This window comes from Plodia interpunctella, chromosome 19 (genome assembly GCF_027563975.2).
Source record: "Plodia interpunctella isolate USDA-ARS_2022_Savannah chromosome 19, ilPloInte3.2, whole genome shotgun sequence".
In the NCBI taxonomy this organism is placed as follows: domain Eukaryota; kingdom Metazoa; phylum Arthropoda; class Insecta; order Lepidoptera; family Pyralidae; genus Plodia; species Plodia interpunctella.
The window spans coordinates 4,474,596-4,496,113 of record NC_071312.1 but is presented as its reverse complement, the minus strand read 5'-3'; the positions used below and the strand labels follow the sequence as shown (position 1 = coordinate 4,496,113).

Here is a 21,518-nt window from a genome sequence, read left to right as displayed (position 1 = left end):
ATATCATAATAATAAGGATACCGAGTTATTATCAACTTTTTCAAAAGTCGGCAAAAAACATGGCACAGAAATATAATACTTCAGTAAGTATATCGTTTATTGTGTTACAATAAAATTTCAAGATAACATCAGTATCTAACTATCAACAGTATCTAATGGGGCACTTTACCAGTATTTGGGTCATTTTAAAATACGTAAAATATTTTTTGATAAATTGTTAATATTTACACAATGATTGGACACACGGGCCATCGACTTATGTATAAAATGGACCAAGGCCGCTCCGTCTTGGAATCTCATTTCGTGCCAAAATGTATTCTGGTTGATGCAGTTATTTTAACTCCTACATTCTGGAGGATTTAAAATTACCAGTCGATAGTATACACATTATTAGTGTAAGTGTATTGAATAAATAAAAATATCAAAGTACATCGCTGCACAGCCGCTAGGAAGGCAAATCCAAATTTTTTCTTTCCAATATTAGATGCAATAGTTATACATTAAATAATGGATACTTAATAGTAATTAAAGTAAAAAAATATTAATACAACATTACAGTACGACACGTTACAAGTATATTTAAAGTTTATGCTTACAATTTACGTGTAGTAGGTACCTAAAAATTTAGGTGTTCACTCTGTCTGAAAGTCAGAATTTACCACGGGAATTTATGAAGGAATGTCCAGACAGATCATCAGTGCAATCTCGATTTATGTCGTAATTACTAAAAAAGGAGATATGTGATCGCCTCGGGTCTTTCTTCCTGAAACTGGGTCGATGACCCCTGAGAAGCCATACCCAATACTCGCTATCGAGGTATAGACTCTCAAATAAGGATCCTTTGTATATTTTTGATTTATATTGGAAACGGAAATGTCGGTATCGAATTTACTTTTATTATAATATAATAATTTTGATCTATGAAGTTGTTTTCTCTAAACATTGTAATTCTTATGTTTAATGCAAATAAAATACTGAGACACCTATCAATATAATGTATTCATAAGCTCAAACACAATACACGGAAACAATTTAGGAATTTAATAACTCATTTGAAATAGGACACTAAAATAATGACTGTCTCGACATCTGCGTTCTGAGAAATCTTGACATTATGTTTCTATATTGCAATATTAAACCTTTGTACTTATAATTACATTCACAATTAATAAATGAAATTGAACGTGACGAAGAATAAGATGCAGAAATAACACTTTCTAGAGTTAAGGTAGTTAATGACCCGAGGTCACCCATTACCGTCAGATCTCAGATAACAGCTAGTCTATCTATGATAAATACTGATTTTCCCGCTGAAACCAAACGCTTAGAAATATGTCTGCCACTATGAAAGGTTGTCGTCTGAGCTCATTGCTGGAAAATAAGGGGTTATCAGCTCGAGAAATCACCATTTCACAAGGTGGCACGCGCTGAGTAGTCTAAGATGTCATCTCGTTCCATACCAACTTCCTACTCATTTTGATGTTATCAAAATGCGTCAAAAATATATATTTTTTTAAGACGCTGATATATTAAACTGTTCTGACGATAAAAAAATATTCCGAAAACGTGAAAACCATGTCCAATCACATTGGTAAGAGATTTTACCGAATCTTTCTTTAGGTATGTATATGGATTCCGGAATCTGTTCGCCATTGTGGCATTCAAGAAAAGTGCTTTTTGCCTACTGTTGGCTTGTTTTCTTACCAGCTTCTTTGGAACAATGACTTTGTATCAATATGCCTTGCATTACGTATAAACCGTGATCCTAGTCGGCCGTAGTATCGGCTCGTAGTCTTTGCTCAGAACATTTGTTAATACAATATTTAGAAGTTCGGTTTGAAGCGTTTCCAAGTTATCATATCATTCAAGTTATACTGCGGTAACAATTACTTTCTTCTCTCATGGTCTTCTGTTTTAATGATATCTTCTAAACATGCTACTGGCAATTAAATTATAGTTGATAGGGTAATAGTTGTGAAGTAATTACGATTACAATAAAACTGCTTTTAATCATAAGATAAATTGTGAATTAATTTCCACGATCGTGCACTACCTACTATATAATAAATATAACCCAGACATACAGGATTTGCTAAACTTGTACAATATCTATTTAGGTCAGTAGTAACGAAATTGTTGCTGTCAATATCTTTCAATATATCATCTTCTTGTTTGCAAAATGATGTAGTCCAAAAGATAAGTGTAATCATATCAATACATTATATTATGTCTGCAGTATCATTTTATTTACAAATTTGGTAGTTCAGATGTATTTAGTTCCGTGGTTCTGAGGATTAAGAGCAATTGGCTATTATCGGTTACGAACACTATTTAGTTTAGGAGATAATCCTCAAATGCTTTCTACTCAAGTTACGACTGGTTTGTGATTAGAGAGGCCGTACTATATAAACCCATTTTATCAGGTTACCTTGTCGGGTAGTTAGGTTATATTGCCTCTGCCTTGTTATTCGATTCGAATTCTCATTGCGAATCTCTGTAAGAACTCATTGGGGGTGATTATCCAAACAAATCCTGAGTCCAGTGTCTCAAAGTGGACATAAGAGTACAAAAAGATCCATTAACTTCATCTTCATATTGGATATTATTTTTGGTGTTTAGCCTATGATAATAGAGAATGATCGGATATCTTTTAAATGTTTAATATCGGACAGATTTAGATGAAATAATTATTCAATTCAATGTTTCAAAAATATCTCCGATTATGGAAATAGTCGGCCTAGTATTTATAAAATCGATTACGAAGTTCCAAAATACATCTATTGCAATACTATATCCATTACTGTAAAACGTAATTCTTCTACACTACAACGTGTTCAATCTATTTGTGATTAACTTACAATTGTAAAGTTACGTGCTGGTCTATTTAAAATCTATTTACGACGACAGTTATTGACGAGTTATCGTTTCATAATTTATTGTGATTAGATATCAAATTGTGTCACTATGTTGCATTATTTTTATAACCCAATTTACAATTACATTTTTGCATCTTGGCTGTCCGATATAATCCCAATGAAAATTAGGATAAAAATTTTTTACCGATTTTTTTCGGAATTAGACAGAATTATTAAATGTAGTTAAGGTAAGAATTTAATATGCATTTATCTTTCTTTCCTTTTAAGTGCAGTATAATATCGAAAATGTAATATCGGTACTGTATGGTAGTGACGTCTTGGAGGCTTGGTAAGAATGCGTACAAAACCAGTATGCAATCTGTGACACGGCCGGCACAATGCAATATCACGGCTACTCCCACAACACGACCACAGTGTAGTCGCGTGTTGCTGGTTTCCGCACGCACGTATTTTCTGTAAATGGAAGGCACTATAGGGTTTGCAATTTACAAGACGATCTTATAATTAAAGTGCATTCTTTTGTGATGGCGAATTGTTTCAGAGAGACAGTTTAATTTCTATCACGTACCTAAATCAATTTGGACACATAGTTTGAACAAAGTTATTAGCTCCGTCTCACTGAAACCTATAAATATACTTTTTACGGGTAATATACTTTTTAGAGGGAACGTAGATGGAATCACAAGCTACTAAGGAATAATCAAGATTTTTTTAATATATAGGAACAAATCACACAGATCGAGTTAGTCCCAAAGTATGTTCGAGACTTATGTTGTGGGATACTAACTCAACAATACTAGGTATATTTTATAACATATGTTTATATAGATAAACATCTAAGATTCCAGGCCAATTCAAAAAAGATCTTTTTCCATTATGACCTGACCGGGGATCGAACTTGGGACCTCCAATGTAGCAGTCCGGCATGATGACCATTAGATCACATCGTCATTTCGTCTCGTTCTTTTATATTAGGATCGTTTACATAAGTAATGTAAACGCAAAAGAAAGTCAAAATATTTTGAGAATATGCGAGACAATAGATATAATCAATATATATAAATATTTTAATATTGAATTCCTTTGCGACATTTCAACAATGGCCTCATCGTGACGGTGTTATAATTTCAACTTCATAATAAAATGGTTCATAAAATTATGTAAGTCATACATGTTGTAAAATAAATCAATTTTGTGTTGCAACGTCATTATTATGATAAAGTCTGGGTGGCCAATGGGTGTGGTGCACTTTATACGCCTTAATTAAACTTGATTCAGTATTTTGATTGATGTTTGTCATCATTAGGATATTTTGCTTGTAACGTGGATTGTTTAATTAATCTTAAGAACGTAAGTACGTATCATCCAATTTCAATGTACCGATGCTCAGGTTACAAAAAGTTGAATCAGTAGAGGTACCTACCTAAATATCTTGGTGTTTACTGTGTCATCGTTTAATGTCTCTTTCATCAGTTGTATTTGATTTGACAACTTGTAATTAAAAACTGCTACACATGACACATCATGGCACGTATACTATTTATGTTTCGTAACTTTATTGTGTGCCAATTCTTGTTTTTATAGTCATTCATACCAGTTTCGCGTCGATTAAGGACAGAGAACATGTGCTTTGAACTAATACTACTGTCTCTTTAAAATATTCGCATTTGTATGGCGATGCATTCATCATTAAAGTTCTACACGTGCCGTAAGAAAAATAAAATCTTTGTTCAAGTTTCCTTTGAAAAGCTCCACAACAGTCCTTAAAAAGTTGCCTACCGTTTGTCTCGTGGTTGCCTATTGTTTTTAGTTTAGTGAACTCCACATATTTTAGGGTTCTGTATTAAAAATACTGAACATTAGGATTTGACAATAATACATATTTCTTACGATTAAGCTGTTTCCAATAAAAAAATATGGAAGAAATGTTATTTAGTATAGATGCAATTTTATATGAAACTAGCTGCGCCCCGTTCCCGTGGGAATTTTGGGATGAAAAGTAACCTATGTGTTATTCCAGGTTATTTTGTACCCGTGTGTGTGAAAAGATAACAAACGAACAAACTTACTTTCATCATTTATGATATTAGTTGGGATTGGGATTAATTTTATAGGGTTGGTGGTGGTCCTTGGCAATTTCAATTGAAATGTAATAAATAATTTATACTTTCATGTTGGAATGATATAGGATAACCAGCTCGATTTGTATTTTCTAATTTTATGCAAAAAAAATCTACAGTAATCCTACACTGGTTGAACAGAGCAGTCCTCCAAACTCCTTTGTTAACTTTTCATGGTCTGTCGACCGTTACTGCTTCTGTGAATACTCTATAATGTTTCTATTTATACTGCAGGATGGTTGATATCACACACTTTAACGTTACAGAACGATGGAATTTATACTAAGTGTTATTATTCTTTTCTGAAACGTTACAAATTAAATAGTTATTATTATTCAATAAATGTTATATCAGTTATTTGATTTTGAAATGTTTAGTATCTGGAAAAATATATTGAAATCTAGTTTAAAAATAAATTATTAAAATACAAGGAAAATGTGCTAGGCCACAAGATTACAAACGTGGAATTTTCGACACCATAATACGTATATTTGAAAATTATGTACACGTATATAAATTAAAAGTCTTCGTCTTCTGACGACATATTAGCCCTAGCAGGAAAATATTGGTTGCGTAGGGCCCAAAATAGGGAGAAATAGTTTAGCCTGGAGGCGGCCTATACCACAGAGGGATGCATTCTCAGTGAACTAACACACTGGGAATTGAATAAATAAAGACTTTTTTATTTATTATTATTATTTATAAATTAAACAAATGCATTTATGAATTACTATCTGATGCCTGCGACTTCGTTCGCGTGGCCGAACAACTTTTGTATCATAATCATAATAAATTGAAACTACTAATGCCAATTAGTACACTTTGTTATCATAATTTACAAATTACGTATCGCATCCGAAAGTTATTAAGTATCGGAGAAATTGGTTACATTTATTATTGGAAAGTAAATCATGAATAAAAAATTCTTGCGTAAAATTGAGGTATATACGTTATAATGTATGTACTTACGTAACGTGATATATCTGGGAACACGCTGTGGGCTGTGTCTAGTTATTATCTAAACATCAATTTATTCAGTTTATTTATCTATTTAAACATGCTTGAAACGGCAATGATAAATAGAGGTGCTAATTCACGTTCAATTACCATTACCATCCACGAAATGGGTTATACCAAAAAAATATGCTAATAGCTGCTCATACAACTAAACGTTTCATGTGAGTTACCTTCGTTCACATTGATCTGTTGTAATACCTGCCATAACTCAGTAACGTGACGAGTGTGTAAATAAAAATATAATCTAATTTTTGTTGATACCATAATATGGTTTTGTCTAGCTGTGACATCGAAAACTTTAATTTATTAAGTCATTTATTTCAAATCAGTATGCTTATAAAGATCCTGGGAGTGAAAATATGGATGAATTTGATTCCCGTGAAACGAAATAAAATGACTATGTCTTTCTTTGGCATGTGAGATGTAACCTAATCTTAGAGCGGTCGTGCTCTCCAAGACCAGTCTATTAACAACTTGCACTCGCCCACTCGGAACCACTAAACTCGACAATTACGTACCTTGTCGTACAGTTGGCATTTCATTTTACATGTACATGAATAGTATGGCTTGAATCACAGTTTACTCGCTTGAAAACGAGTTTGCGAGTGTTAGGGTCACGCCAGTTGACGGAGAGGTTCGTTATCTCTCATACATAGGTATATTAGTGAAGTATTCATTTGTTGCCTGTTAGTAGCCTCGGCGCCGCAGCATACATTGTATCCAGTAAATAATTTATCAGCTGTATTTTAATCTGCCAATTACTTTTGAATTTTTCGAATTTGACTGAAAAATTAAATAGCTATAGTAATTAATATTTTCGTCATTTATACGATTTAAATTAATGTTCATAACTTTACTAACACTATATATTAAATCTTCCTCAAAAGAATTTACTTGAAGATGTCATAAATCGTACCGTAGTAGTAGGTTATTTATTTCTAAAAATGCATATAAATATATCGAAACTGGTAACAAATTTACATCTTTTCCATCAACTTTATGTTACTTAGTAAGATTAACGGTGATGCGGTTGATACGACTGGTTCTCCCTTTTTGCCAAGCAATGTCGTTGCTGAGTTATACGCTATTGGCATGGTAGAAAGGACTCGACTCCAAGGACGACGCCGTGCGCGCCGGTTGTTCACCTCCAGCAAGAATGCGCGGGAACGTTGTGGTGTTCAACCGGTCTAAGGTTGCCATATCAAATTCTCCAAACTGGAACTTGGCTAACACTGGCCAATAACTAGACTAGTATCCGGTGACGGCATTGGAAATAATCTTTGATTAAAGCTTGTAATTATTGAGCATTGGTACGATCAATTAGTCAAAAAATAAACTACTAATCTATTCAGTCATTAAGACAAAAATATGAACAAGGATCATCCTAAAACAGGAGATAAAAAGAAAACAGCTTTAACTCGGAAAATATTTAGGTAATATTATATTTTTATGTCATTCCATTAACCATCCAATAATAAAAGACGATCAAGCGTTAGTTCATTCGCTAAGGAATCTGAAGCTTATAGCTTTGAATTCCGCGGCCTTACCTAAACTAGTCTTTCAAAATAATCAGAAGTTCATGTACTTCTGATATTTGACTGATATAATTGCCATCAGATAATAACTTATGTTTCGTATCTGCATTTTTAATCATTCCTTGTCATTTGATCTTCTTGCGGGATATAGTTGAGAATCCGATGAAATATCTTGATTTGATTTATAATAAATAAAGTGAAATGCCAATATATTTTAATGACGATGTCGAAATGAGAGGAAACGCAACGACATTTCGTAACTGATGAAATGAGAACGGAATTTATCTCGGATATAATTTTTCATTAAAGTAGGCTGTCGTCGGAAGTCGTGCTTATGTAAATGCGAGTGAGTGTGGGCCAACGCTGAGCAGTGTCTTTTAGATCAGAGACGCAGATGGATCGATTTCTATCTGCTGCTATATCGATTACTCGGTTTTGTTAGCGCTCGCTGCAACATGATCCATATTGCACATGTGTAAATACACTCACTGTAGAGTCATGATGAGATTTTAATCATTAAATACTCAATAGCGTGGATCCAACAGTAGCTTATGGTTAAAGCGATGGTCTCCATTATCATCGAAAGCAGCAAATTCTCTAGAACAAAGTTTTGCTACATTGTGTGATAAATGGTATTATGTGGTTTGCGACTTAGATGTCTAAGATCCTCCCTTAAGCTTCATTCCCCAGGATGTGGTCAATTTTATTGGGCTATTACTGGTTTAAGACTACTCAAAGCGAGTGAGTATCGTATATTGTAATTATGTTAATTGTTTCCGTTCAGACAATCTCCAGTTAAACACTGCAATTAACACGTGCTTATTATGAAGTTTTTTACTAAAGACTCTTCGATGTAAAATGTGTTATATTAAGATATTATCTCCCGAATTAGATTTATAGTCATATTAACCCGTTGAAAAATGTATTAATAAGTTTACGCGCCATATTAACGATGTTTACGACATTAGTTAGCACAAGTACATTTTCTTTTGGTTAATTTAGTCATCATAAAGTCTTAAGGACGTTGTTAATGTTCAATTTAACACCTTGGTTTATGATTACATGTTATTATTACATATACCTCAGAAAGTTCATCAAATGGTTAGATGTTAAAAGTTCCGGACTGTTGCATATATCCATAAAGTACTTCTGTATCAATCTGTCTTTGTAAGGTTCTAGCAAATATACCATAGCATATATATGTAAAACGAAATCTCATTATTGTAGTCTTATTGTACAACAAACAAAAACAAGATTATTGTTATTTTAGTTTGTCAAGGCTTTGACTAAAAAAAAAATTATGCTAGAAGCATAAATTATATATGTCAAACTAATTCGAGATAATAAAACAAACCGTATATTATAATGTTGTGTTAAGTGAGGAAAACGTGTTTAGATTTGTCACACGCGGATGGTAATGAGGGTTTGGTCGTGATCTTACATCGATCGTAACGTAAGGATTGTCTTACTTAGATGATTCATTCAACAACTTCGCTATGTTGATCCATATGACGTGTGGCGATTGAGAAATCCGTGTTGAAGAGATGTATTGCATTATCTCTGTCAATAACTAAATTTGAAACTTGTGGTCAATCAATGTTTACTTAGTGTGCATTCATAGAAAAAACCCACAAGATTTATAGAAGTCGGCATGTTTTGAGAAGCCCAAAGACTAGCTCCACTGTTCTTCCATTACCGAGTTCTGTTGTTTAATCATATTCATTTCAGTTAGCATATTTGTTGTCACAATAATCAAATATGTTACGGTACTTAGTGAGTGACTGTAATGAGGGCATGGCAGAAATTCCCTAATGAACATTCACTTCCGACTTCTTGTCTGTATTCTAATGCAACAAAACAAATTCATTTGCGTCATGACTATCCAAAAAGAATCACGCTCTGGCACATGAGACGCGGATGAAAAAGTGTGGCTTATTTTCGGCTTTCCTATCCGCATACGTCGAAAGCGTCCGTTTCCTGTCTGTCATACTCTCTGGTTGATTTGGATGTGTTTGTCAGCTATTTTGGTTCACTAATATCGTACTACAAGCATCTTAATTAACACTTCAAATCCCAGTATCAACAGTAATATGATAATTAAAAATTTGTATCAGCTTTTAATTTTTTATATTTACTTCTGAAATGTATGTATCTATGTAAGAAATAGAGTATAATTCATATCTTTTCCTAGCACTCCACCATTTTTGTTGATAAAAGTTAGTCTACACTGTTAAAACTAAATAATAAATACTAAATTAATTTGAATAACAAATGATGTCTATGTAAGATGAATTTGGATTTCAAGACCAAATCCATACCATAAAATGTTTACAATCTTAACATTAACTATTTTTGTAGTTGCATACATAAAAATGTATCATGTCAAATAGATAGAAAATCAGACTTGATTTCTGCCCTAAGTAGGTCGATCTAAGGTTGGATTGACATTGAATGGGGATCAGTCAGCCGTCATTCGGTCTAATCGTGGCGCACACGTCGTCTGGCGGTTCGCCAAGTAGACCACTGTTCCACGATAGTACCCGCGTACGCCGCAATGCATGCGAAAATTGAGCACGCTGTATTTTTAACGATCTAGACTAAACAACGATAGTATTAATTTATAGTTTGGCGCGTGAGTAGATATTTCCAATAAGTGTGTCCTAGTCATGACAATATGACGAATTTCATGATTATTAAAAATTTGAACGGTACAGTAGACAACTATGCATAAATCTGATTGGGCGGGTTGGAAATATAAGGTAGTGGTATATAATAGATAGATAGATAGATAAACTCTTTATTGCACCATTTACAAAGGAGTACAGTTATAACAAGATATTCAAACATAATGAGTAATACGCTCATTGCATTTGTAAATATTGATATTGGGAATTTTGAATTAAGTAATTTTAATCAGATTAAAAATAGTTAATGTTAAGTTAATTGTTTATGTCCACAACGACACACAAAAGGCATAGTACCTACTTGAATAGACTTAATATTCCTTCTAAGAAGCCATCATATAGTCATTACCATTCGTCAGTCCGACGAAGTTGATTGACATGTCATTACCAAGTTAGTGAACAGAATATACTCCATGAATTTAAATGTCGCATGACAACGTATTTGTATGTTTTGCTTCCGGTCATTAGAACAACAGATCCACTCTCACCGGATGCTCACAGCATCTCAGAAGCATGACTGTATAGTTCATTTCTAAATCATAGCGAAAAATGGTCGATGGAGGATTTTATGGGTGTAATTTATGAGCAAAATATGTTCCCATGCCGTCTCATAAGTTCTCTAATTTAATGACAAGGAGAAATCAATTCACAGTTAAGTAGGTTTTCTGCGTACCTTTGAGCAATGAATAAGTACCTTAATTAATTAAAATTATTAAAAAATTAGATAGTTCTGGATAGTGATAACAGAAGTACCCAGGTAATCTTTATTATGGAGATTATATAGGTAATAACTGTAATTGTTAGCTATTAAGTGTGTTGATTTAAGAGACCGTGATGTAATATTATTTTGTTGATATTGATAAAATAATAATAAATTAATATGGTAAAACTAAATTATATACAAAGGACAGATAAGTAAGGTATTCAATCAAAAATATAACTATGTTTGAAGAGCCATTTACGATATAAAAACAAAACAATGGTCATTAGAAAACCAACAAACTAATATTAGTTGTATGTTGTATAGCTTGTAGCAGGTGTTTCACTTGTTTTGCTTCCCACGGTCAAGATTGAGGTCATGTGAAAGAGACAAGTGATTTGTAATCGTATGCAGCAAAATTATTTAGAATTAATATTAATTAACTATTGAAAATACGCAGATTGACTATAGGATAGCATCTATAATAAAACTGTTATGATTTTCATTAGAAAGCAAATATTTTAGTGGAGCCGCGAGCAGACGAGTAATAGACTAGTGATTTTTTATGCTAGTTTTAGCAGTTTATGCTAGCGAATGATGTCCCACTGCTGGGCAAAGGCCTCCATCTGCTTCTCTATTAAAAATATTTATTTATATTATATAAATAGTTTTTAGTAATACAGTTGCATTTTTAATAATTTCACATGACGCGACTTATAATATAGTTTATAAAGAAATTATTTTCTCATGTATATTTTAAAATAAGTTATAACTTTTTGCTTGACTTTCTCATAGAAAATTGCTCTACACTTAGATGACAATTGATTCAAGAATTCTCTTTATGTACTGTAAACAACACATTAAGCTATCCAAATTAATCAGAAATTCTTCGCTATTACCACGCATGGAATTCTATGCAGAATAAATTGACGTAAGGTTGAATGTACACTGCACCGCAACGATGTTGCGGCCAACCGCAACTTATGCCTAGGGATAAGTAAGGATAATTTATTTATTTCATACCAGATTCACATGACACTCATCGGTTGATATGTGTGAGACTTCTTGATTGAGCTATCCTAATATTTTTGTACAATAAGATTCTTTGCATTTATTTCTTACAGATGATTCGTTCAGGTATTCATATGTTTTGAAAATATAAGTTGTATGTACAAGTAGTATTTTAGTTTAAGCCTATGCTTATTACTATAGGAAAAATAAATTCTCATACTACATAAAAAGTATGTTATTTGACAATCTTAATAGACTGCAGTCTATTAATTCATAAATTCAGTAGAAATAATTTTGTTGAATCAAATACCTAATGAACGAATCTAAAGGCCTAAAGTACTGAAAACAAATTGCTCCTGTAAATAAATGGGTACATGCCAAATGAACCTTACGTGATAGTACGCCATGAAGTTCATCTACTTCTTCCAACACGCACCTTATCGTAGCCGAGACGATAACGTCTCTTCGATTAAGCAACTCGAGTAAAATCGTTCCATTCGATGTGATATCGTGCACGCAATAGTTCCAATAAAATTCTAAAAGTCTCAACTACTGTTATAACAAAGAAAAATGACAAATAAAGAATTTACAGTCCATCGATATAATTGTATTTTGTTAGCAAGTGATAATATGATAACAAACTTTCTTTTTGTTTCAGGCTTGATCCACCCGTAGTACAGTCACAATATCCAATGGAAAACAAGAAATCATTACCGGCTACCCAGCAGCCCTTGACACAACAGCAGCTAATGGCACACCATGTCCACCCAGATCAGATATACTCCCCGCAACAGACACAGCTGGCAGCACACCTCACTTCTGCGCAAACTGGTCAAATACAACCCAATGGCGTCATGCACCAGCTGCTACAAAGTCAATACCATTCAAACATGAATGCCCGGTCTCCGCTCCTAGAAAACAGACACGAACTATATGGAACTGGGCTCAATCAAGACTATACAAGGCACTACGGAGCTAATGATAATTACAACTATCCTCAGTCACCACCCGGACACGAAAGAACAGATATACATACTGATCATAATGTTAATCATGAGTTATTACATAATATACCCAAAGGGTACAATGCAGAAGTCTATCAGGATTATTTGAAACGTAACCCACCGAAAGATGCCAATCAAATATACCAAAATCATCAACCAATGTATAGACCAAACGCTAATGCATACGGTTCCAAGCCATATCTTCCGTATTCAAATAGGATAGGACCACAGAGTAACACTGAGCTATTACGGAGACAGTACAACGAGCTTCAACAAATGAAATTACAACAGCAAATGCATTACCAAAACCAAGCGCAGATGTATCAGCAACAAAAGTTCGCTGAACGACAACTTTTGCTTCAACAGATTCACGGCGTACAGCCGCCACCTAATTTACAAAATAGTATATACTCAGACGGTTCTTATAGGGATTTAGATCGATATAGTAGTAAAAACGATTTCAAAGACTATAGTAGTCCTGATATACAAAAAGACATTGAAATGTATACGAGAAATGAAATAGAAAAGCAAAACCGACATTATCTAGAATCTCAATGGCAAACTAACCAGCCACTTGAATATCGGGAATCTGATAGACACAGACGGCAATCAGAGAGCGATAAAAGCAAACCTCAATCACCTCCATCCGATTATAGCCACCAAAACGAGAAGAACAACATTGGTGTTGTATCACCTATGAAGTCCAGTGAGTCTAGTTCACCAAGTGTAAAATCTCCATCTTCGGATAGTCGCCGGAGTAGTGGTGGTAATCAAGCGCTGAGATCTCCTATAGCTCAAAGGATTCCGTCGGCACCGGTTGCTATGTCGGGTATATTGTACAAACAGGGTTCAGATGGACTCAAAGTATGGAGAAAGAGATGGTTCGTTTTGTCAGAGTACTGTTTATTCTACTACAAAAGTAAGTATTATCCACTTAAACACGTACAAATATATTGTCTATATCAGATAGTGATAATTGTCAAATTAATGTTTAAATTAGAACGCAGATTGATGTTTCAGTTATATCAGATTTAATAGATTTTCTTAAGTAACGTAACATTTTGTATGATTATGAATAAGTAATTGTTTGCAGGTCAAGATGAGGAAAAGCTCTTGGGATCAGTACTTTTGCCGTCATACAAAGTGTCGGCGTGTTCATCGGAGGACAAAGTACTTAGGAAGTATTCATTCAAGCTAGAGCATGCGAATATGAGGACATACGTGCTCGCGGCTCCTGATCAGGAGTCAATGCTGAAATGGGTCAAGGCACTGACCATGGCCGCACTGATGCAAAGCCCCAAGTAAGATGACCTCCGGATTAGATCGCTATTTTAGATAACTGGTTAATTGCTCTATAACAATCGGTCAGTCATGGAGCTCCGTTATCATGACACATTGTCATGTTTGAAAATCTGATTGAAAGCCACATGCCAATTCGTATAAAAGCAAATCACAAATAAAACTGATAATAAATGAAGAATTTTTTTTTGAAGAAAGAAAGTTCTTCATACATACATTAAATAAAAACTTATACGTTAAAAATAATTACATGTTAGTAGATTGCAAAAACGTCATTTCCTTCCTGTTACAGGCAGTTACTTTAACATGATCATTTTATATCAACAATATAATAATTGAGATTGTAATCATCCTTTTATTTTCAGTGAGCAACCACAAAAACAGATCGAGCGGCCACCTGCGAAAACCGAGGTAGGTATTTATTGTGTGCACGGATGTGTAGTGCAGGTGATCGGTAATTAGGTCGCCGGAGCGGAACCAAGGACAGCGATTACTGCTCGTTATAACTGGGCATAATGATCGGAATGTCATGGCTTTTCATACTCTCATTAACATCTTTAAGCATCGGTTATACGGGCAGGGCAGGTGGTGCCACGTGCTAACGCTAGCTTAATTCGATTGTCTGGAACGAATGGATACATATATTTGAGAGTAGAAGTTATTGTACTACAGTTTTAATCTCTACATTGCAATGTTACACAAAATTATATATGATAGATAGATCATATAATACGTTATATTATTGTATTATTTATTGATACATTTATACAAATTCTAAACAAGTATTTATCTTAACAATACATATGTTTACTTTAAATTTATATTACAGGAGGGAGATGAAGTACCAGGACCAACTTACGCAAACGCTCCACCAAAACCTCGACGGTCTAACGAAGGTTATAATTCTCCTAGTCCTGATATGTAAGTAACATGACTCAACTATTGTTAAAAATAATATATGTCATTAATTTCAATTCCAATGTAAATAAATTGATCAAACTATTGGCAAAATTACAGGTACGATCCAAATTACGACATTCTAAAAAAGCCAGCATCACACTACAGTCAAGGCACTAATCACACTCGTTATCAAGATCACACAAACTATCCAAGCAGTCCAAACCTGGAGAGTACATACACCCGTAGCCCGCCACCAGTACAGCCAACTCAATACCAGACGAAACGATCTTATGACACGCATCACCTCTCCCTGCCATTGACTAACACAGTCTCTGATAAATTAGAAAATAACCAACCAAGTACTTCATCAGCGTACAAATCTAATCCTCAATCGCCTTACTTTAACGATAGGTCACGATATCAACATCCTCGACAGCCTACGCAAGACAACACGCAAGAAAGTTTGTACGATACACAGCAACCTGGACCTCGCAATCCTTTCCTACAGGATAATACACCACCAATGGATGATAGAAACGGGTCTAAAGAACAAGCTATTCAACATAACCAATCTGCATTGGAGCAAGAAAGAGTACAATCAAATTATCATGACGATTATTCAGAGACTCGAGAGAAATCTAAATCTAATATTGACAGCAATGTCTATAACAAAGATATTTATGGTGAAATGACACGGTCGAACAGGGGACCGAGTGTGACTAATGAGCGATTATTGGTCGATAGACGGACACCTGATGCATATGGTCGTGCTAATACCATGGCTTCTTATACCAAGGGTAAAATCGGAGACTATGAAGATGTCTATGGAATGTATGCAGCGGAGAATGAGTACGGCAAAACATATGCTAAGTCACCTCCTCAGTCGTCTCAGACAAACGCTGGTAATAATCTTTCTAGTCAACAGCGGCAGCAACAACAAGAATATGGCGGGAATTATGTAAGTATAAATATTGTTTATTAGTCGCAGTCAAAAAACTAGACTAAATGATATATTTTTTTTATTAATAATATTTTAAAAATGATTTGAATTTTAGCACCAGGAAAAGACTTTTAGCGGACCATCAGTATTAAGAAGAAAGAAAATGCAATCTAGTGGTATTCAGCCTCCAGTGCCCAGGCCTCATAGTGCCGATTTTCTTGAGTATGAATCCAAGAACGAGACGTTAAATAAAACCATGCCAAGTACAGCGACATGTGATCCACCTCGCCAACCACAACGGCCTAAGTCTAGTCTTGATATAAATTCATATTACGATCCAAGCTCTGATAGATATTACTCAGAAGAAAGTTATGCAGAGAAAATGAGACAATCGGCACAATATTTACAACAACAAGGATTAGGACCTAAAAATATTCAGATACCATTAGCAAAATATGCGAGTGGATTAGCAGAAAAACAGCTCAATTCTCCTTACTCTCAGGTCACTAATAATAATTACGAGACCGAATTCGCCCCAAAAAAACCTGCACGAGATAACATTAGTTATAATTCAAAGTATAGTGATTTAGAAGGTTTAAATTCTAATTGGACTTTAAAAGAAAAAGGCATTGAACATCAAAAAGATGTTTTGAATCGAAGTGGAAGCGTCATGAGCGATGGTTCTAATATTAGTTTTGTTAAAGAAAATATGAGCAGATTTGATCCCACATCAGAAGGATTTATGAGATCAGCTAGTGCTAGGTTACCATCAACACTAACAGAAAAAGATGGCGACAAGAAAGTTCAACAGGTACATATTTTAAAACATCAAGTAATTATAAAATATAGCATTTTGTTATGACAGCTAATGAAATTATTATTGTTTTGTTATTTCAGCGAGAAGAATCAATGAAACGCTTGCTTGAGTGGAAACAGAGAATGCTTCAATCACCGTTGACGAGAAAAAGCACCCCAGCTACTATATCACTGGCTCGGTCTTTGAACCAAAGTCGGCAGTCTCTAAGATCAGACCAGTATAAATCTAAAACCTATACAAATGCTACATATAACAGTTATTCTTCTGACGATGAAGGTGTGTATCATAAGCATGATAATTTACAGATTCAATTGATTAAAAAAACGGTTCAAGTATGTAAGATGAGATGCATGATATTTTTATATGTGTACAAGATTTGCATGACAGTCCGTTAATATAATATTCCGTTAATATAATTCGTGTATTTTCATATAACAATTTTCAACAATTACATATACTTATTATTTATTTGTTTTAATTTATGTAAATCATCATAATTTAATTACCTTTTAACTAACTGTGTAAAATTATAAATATTGTTAATATTATGCTGATTCATTAATAAATAAAATATACATTATTATTTTGGTAATAGAAAACGAATATTTAAGAATTTTTTAGAAACAGCAGCATAAATTACGTTTAATCTTCCGGAAATACGAGTAGTTATATTTTAATATATTTAATATGTTTTAACAATTATGCATTATTATAATTTGTTTATATTGTATACCTACATTGAACCATCCTGCAGTAGCATTATAATGACTTCGCTTTGCGGAAAGGTACCTTCCTGCCTGCGGGGGACATGTGCCACTAACCAGTCAATATCAAGTAGTACCGGTGGAGGGTTAAAATATACATATTTATTATGTTACGGAACTATAATGATAAGTTTGTTTTCATTTCTAACAATTTAAATTGTCCTTGTACTAACAAAAAGGCAATTTTAAAATAAAAGTGAAATTGATATTTTTGTTTATTGATACTGAATAATTGATATAAATAAGATATCGATTTCAATTTTGCACCTCAGAGGAAACATCGGGCACTGATGTGGAAAATTCAAGAGATAAGCAGGCAGGAAGGTCTGATAGAACGAATCTAACAAGCCATAACATTACACCACTTGCAACTCCGTACGCACCCTGTACTGATGACCTAGACATTTTAAAAATAAATTACTCTAGTAGTGACATTGAAGGAAATAAGAATGGTTTACTAGAAAATACTTATGAAAATATTGAAACAACATTATCGATACCTAATATAACTAAAACTTGTAACAGTAATGAAAATATATATAAAGGATTCAATATTAGTGAAAATGCTGAGAAGATTGAAGATAATGAAAATGTCAATGAAGACCATGAACGTGGATACGAAACTCATGAGAGTGAAGCAGAATCTGAAACTCAAATAGAATATACTGATAATGATTTAGATGAAGTTTTGATGGATTCTGATGCAGAAGTCGATTCTATTACAAATAGTAAAAGTACGGATGTTAAATCATCAGAAGAGGGACATCAAATAGATAATGTTCAATCTAGTAAAAAACCTGAAACACCTCCCGTTGTACTTGGAGAAGATCATTATTTACCAATGAGTCCAAGGAAGACGTCAACAATTGAACTAACCCATCAAATGGTATTACAAAATTTAAGTGTCTTTAATGATACCATGCCGGTAAATTATGAAGATAATCCTTACGTTGAAATGAATATTGGAAATGAAGAAGAAGATATGCAAACATATGAAGTGGTTTGTGTAAGTAGCGGAAAAGTGGAACCTGTGTATATGGAATTAAATCTTCTAAATAACGATGGTAAAATTGACTTAGATAAACCGACTACTGTTTTATTTGATTCTGCATCAAATTTTGCAGACACTAAGGATCATACGGTAAAAAGAGTTTCAAAAACTGAAAAGGCATCAAAAAAATCTGATGGTTCTGATTCGACTGATGATGAAGGGACCAAAGATGAGCTACCCATCGACATTCCATTTAATCGCTTTAGTATTTCCGATACCTTTAGACCTGCATCATATTACCTAAGTCGTAGTAGAAATGATTTAGTTAGAAAAGAAAGTTCAGATAGTGATATACTTTCTCCACCGCCTATACCGAGTTCAACCCCACCGTATGAGGAATTATCAGATGAGGCTCTTTCAAAATATGTTCTAGAAAAGTTAGATAAATCTGATATGTCGCAAGATAATTCTATTCTGAAAATGTTAACTAATGAAAATCAAACTCTACGCCGCAGAAAAACCACTTCACTGATGATTTATGGCAGTCGAACTTCTATTCATGATACTCTTACACGTGGCGAAAAGATTCGAAATAGCAGAGCGAGTTTACCAAACGAGAGGAAAAAACTAAACGAAGAATCTCCTAAATTATTAACTCCTGCAATACTTGAAAATTATAATTCAAGCAGTATCGAATCAGATTCTTTGAGAAGTTATAATGCTGATAGAGGATCATCAAGATTATCATTAGAGTCCGACATTAGTAGCAAATTTGAAATGGCTCCTTCTAATTTATCATCTGAAGTTGCTAGTTTAAATGAAAGTGAACTGGCAATAGACTTACGGTATCCAATGAGTAGCTATCAAAATATAGAGATGATGTTAAAAAGGAGGCCACTTTCAGATGACTCTATTTTTGAATTATCTGCGTCGAAATTATGTCTTAACAATGAAACAACAAGTAATGTAGATTTAGACAGATACTTGGATAAACTTCAACCTATCGGAGAATCCCAACATCATCAAGGATCGGATATTAATATATCAACACCTGAGAGTAGTGTTACACACAAAGATAATAATACATTGAGAACTGCCCAACCTCCACATGTTCACATACGTTGTTCAAGTACACCTGTAGGAAATAGTTGTAAAATTCATGACAACAAGCACAATAATAATCATAATAAGGAACAGTTAATTTTAAGTAACACAGGTTCTCAAAACTCTTGCAGTTCAGTTGGAATAACGAAGTCACCTATTTCTTATTACACTAAAGGTTACGATGAAGAGCAATTGTTAAGCAAAAACTTAAATAAAGATATATCAGACAAAATTAAGCAATTTGAAAGCGAAAAACTTGCGCTAAAATCAGGAAATGAAACGAATGCTTCTTCCACTTCCACGGGCTTCCATAGTAGAGATAGTTCTACGGAACATAGTGCACCATACTATTACTCAGATTTATCATCACAAGAACACATAAATGTTTTGCCAACCTCTCACTTTTTAAAGAACACTAATCTTCATCGCAGATTAAATAATCAGCGACGGCGGGGCCCAGTATATAAGAAAAATGAAATTTCACATATACATAATCCAATTCACAATAATCAGATATTTACTGAACGATCATTTGAACTAGTGGAATCAGCAAGGAGTGTTTCGGTTGAGTTTTTGAGTGCAGCTGATAAAGATCCCGAAATTGATATGAAAAATATTTATGAATCATCAGATGGACGCCATTCTAAGATACCTGAATCGATGAACTTAATATCTGGTCTGAGTTGTAAAAGAAATTCTTTTTATAACAACGCGGAAGCATCTTCACCAGATTCCAATATAGGAAATCGTAGTGCTATAAATACCTCATCCATACAAGTTTCCAATACTAGTATGTCATCACATTGTAGTGGAACTTCATCTAACACGGTATATTATGACGCAGAAGCTGACGTTGGTGCTTACGAAAATATATGTCACGGAGAAAAACATTGGGATGAAGATATTTTATGGAGAGATAACTTAAGAAGAGTGTCTCATAGACATGCACGTTCTATGGATGATTTAGACACAGTTGAATCTCCACTAATGAGCCGAATTACTGGTGATATGAATGGCATGAACAGCATAAAACGAGTAAAGAAAAGCATTCCTAATAAAATATCTCGACATGTTACTTACGTTAATTGTGATATACAGGGTCAATTAAGAATGAGAGAAAGTAGTGCTAATTTACAAAATTCCGGCTTTGTAGAAGAAGAAAAAAGCGACGACAATGATGTGTATGTAAGTCTAGCGGAAGATACTGAAGATAATAATATAATCCCTTCTGACGAAGGTGTGTATGAGCAATTGGCTATTGATTCATCTTTAGGAAATGCGCGTATGTTAGAAATGAATAGTGGTATTAAATCTAACACTGCTGTCGGTAATAAAAAACGGTTTGAGATCGACAGAGAAAAGCTTAGGCAATGGGATTTAATGTCAAGTGGGCTCATGAAAAGGGGTTCTGGTTGCGTACGGGGTGCAGGTATGGGTACAAATCGCACTGTTTGTAATATGGACACCGGGACTGATAACGCAAGCAATGCAGGTTTACTCTAACACTCGTAAGATCCTGTAAGGTACAATGTAAGTTCTACTACTTATTTTATGATATAAAGCAAAGCAAAGTCATTATTTTGATAGTATATTTTTGTAAATATTATTTTGGAATAAGTATTCTCAATTACATAAATTTAAGCATGAGAATATGTATAAACATGTTCACAGTTTTTTTACAGCATGCAAAGTTTAACAAGTATGTTTCGTGTTTGTAAATAGTAATTAAAATAGAATTGAGAAATTATATATTTCA

The 21,518-nt window shown here is 33.9% G+C and overlaps 1 protein-coding gene across 8 annotated transcripts in view; it reads left to right on the top strand.

Moving 5' to 3' along the window:
• kmr (kramer) overlaps window positions 1-21,518 on the top strand; it is a 51,143-nt gene that overhangs the window by 19,992 nt on the left and 9,633 nt on the right. For 5 of the 8 annotated variants that reach the window (XR_008405638.1, XM_053759933.1, XM_053759930.1 and 2 more), the window contains exons 3-9: window positions 12,602-13,866; window positions 14,041-14,248; window positions 14,612-14,657; window positions 15,076-15,167; window positions 15,264-16,104; window positions 16,202-16,897; window positions 16,984-17,179. Coding sequence is in view for 7 of the 8 variants with exons in the window: in XM_053759933.1 (XP_053615908.1) it covers window positions 12,602-13,866; window positions 14,041-14,248; window positions 14,612-14,657; window positions 15,076-15,167; window positions 15,264-16,104; window positions 16,202-16,897; window positions 16,984-17,179 (3,344 nt within the window). In the remaining variant the exon portion in view is untranslated. Of the gene's footprint in view, window positions 1-12,601; window positions 13,867-14,040; window positions 14,249-14,611; window positions 14,658-15,075; window positions 15,168-15,263; window positions 16,105-16,201; window positions 16,898-16,983; window positions 17,180-17,939; window positions 21,293-21,518 lie in introns of all 8 variants that reach the window. The other 3 variants (XM_053759926.1, XM_053759927.1, XM_053759928.2) reach the window with 2 other exon arrangements.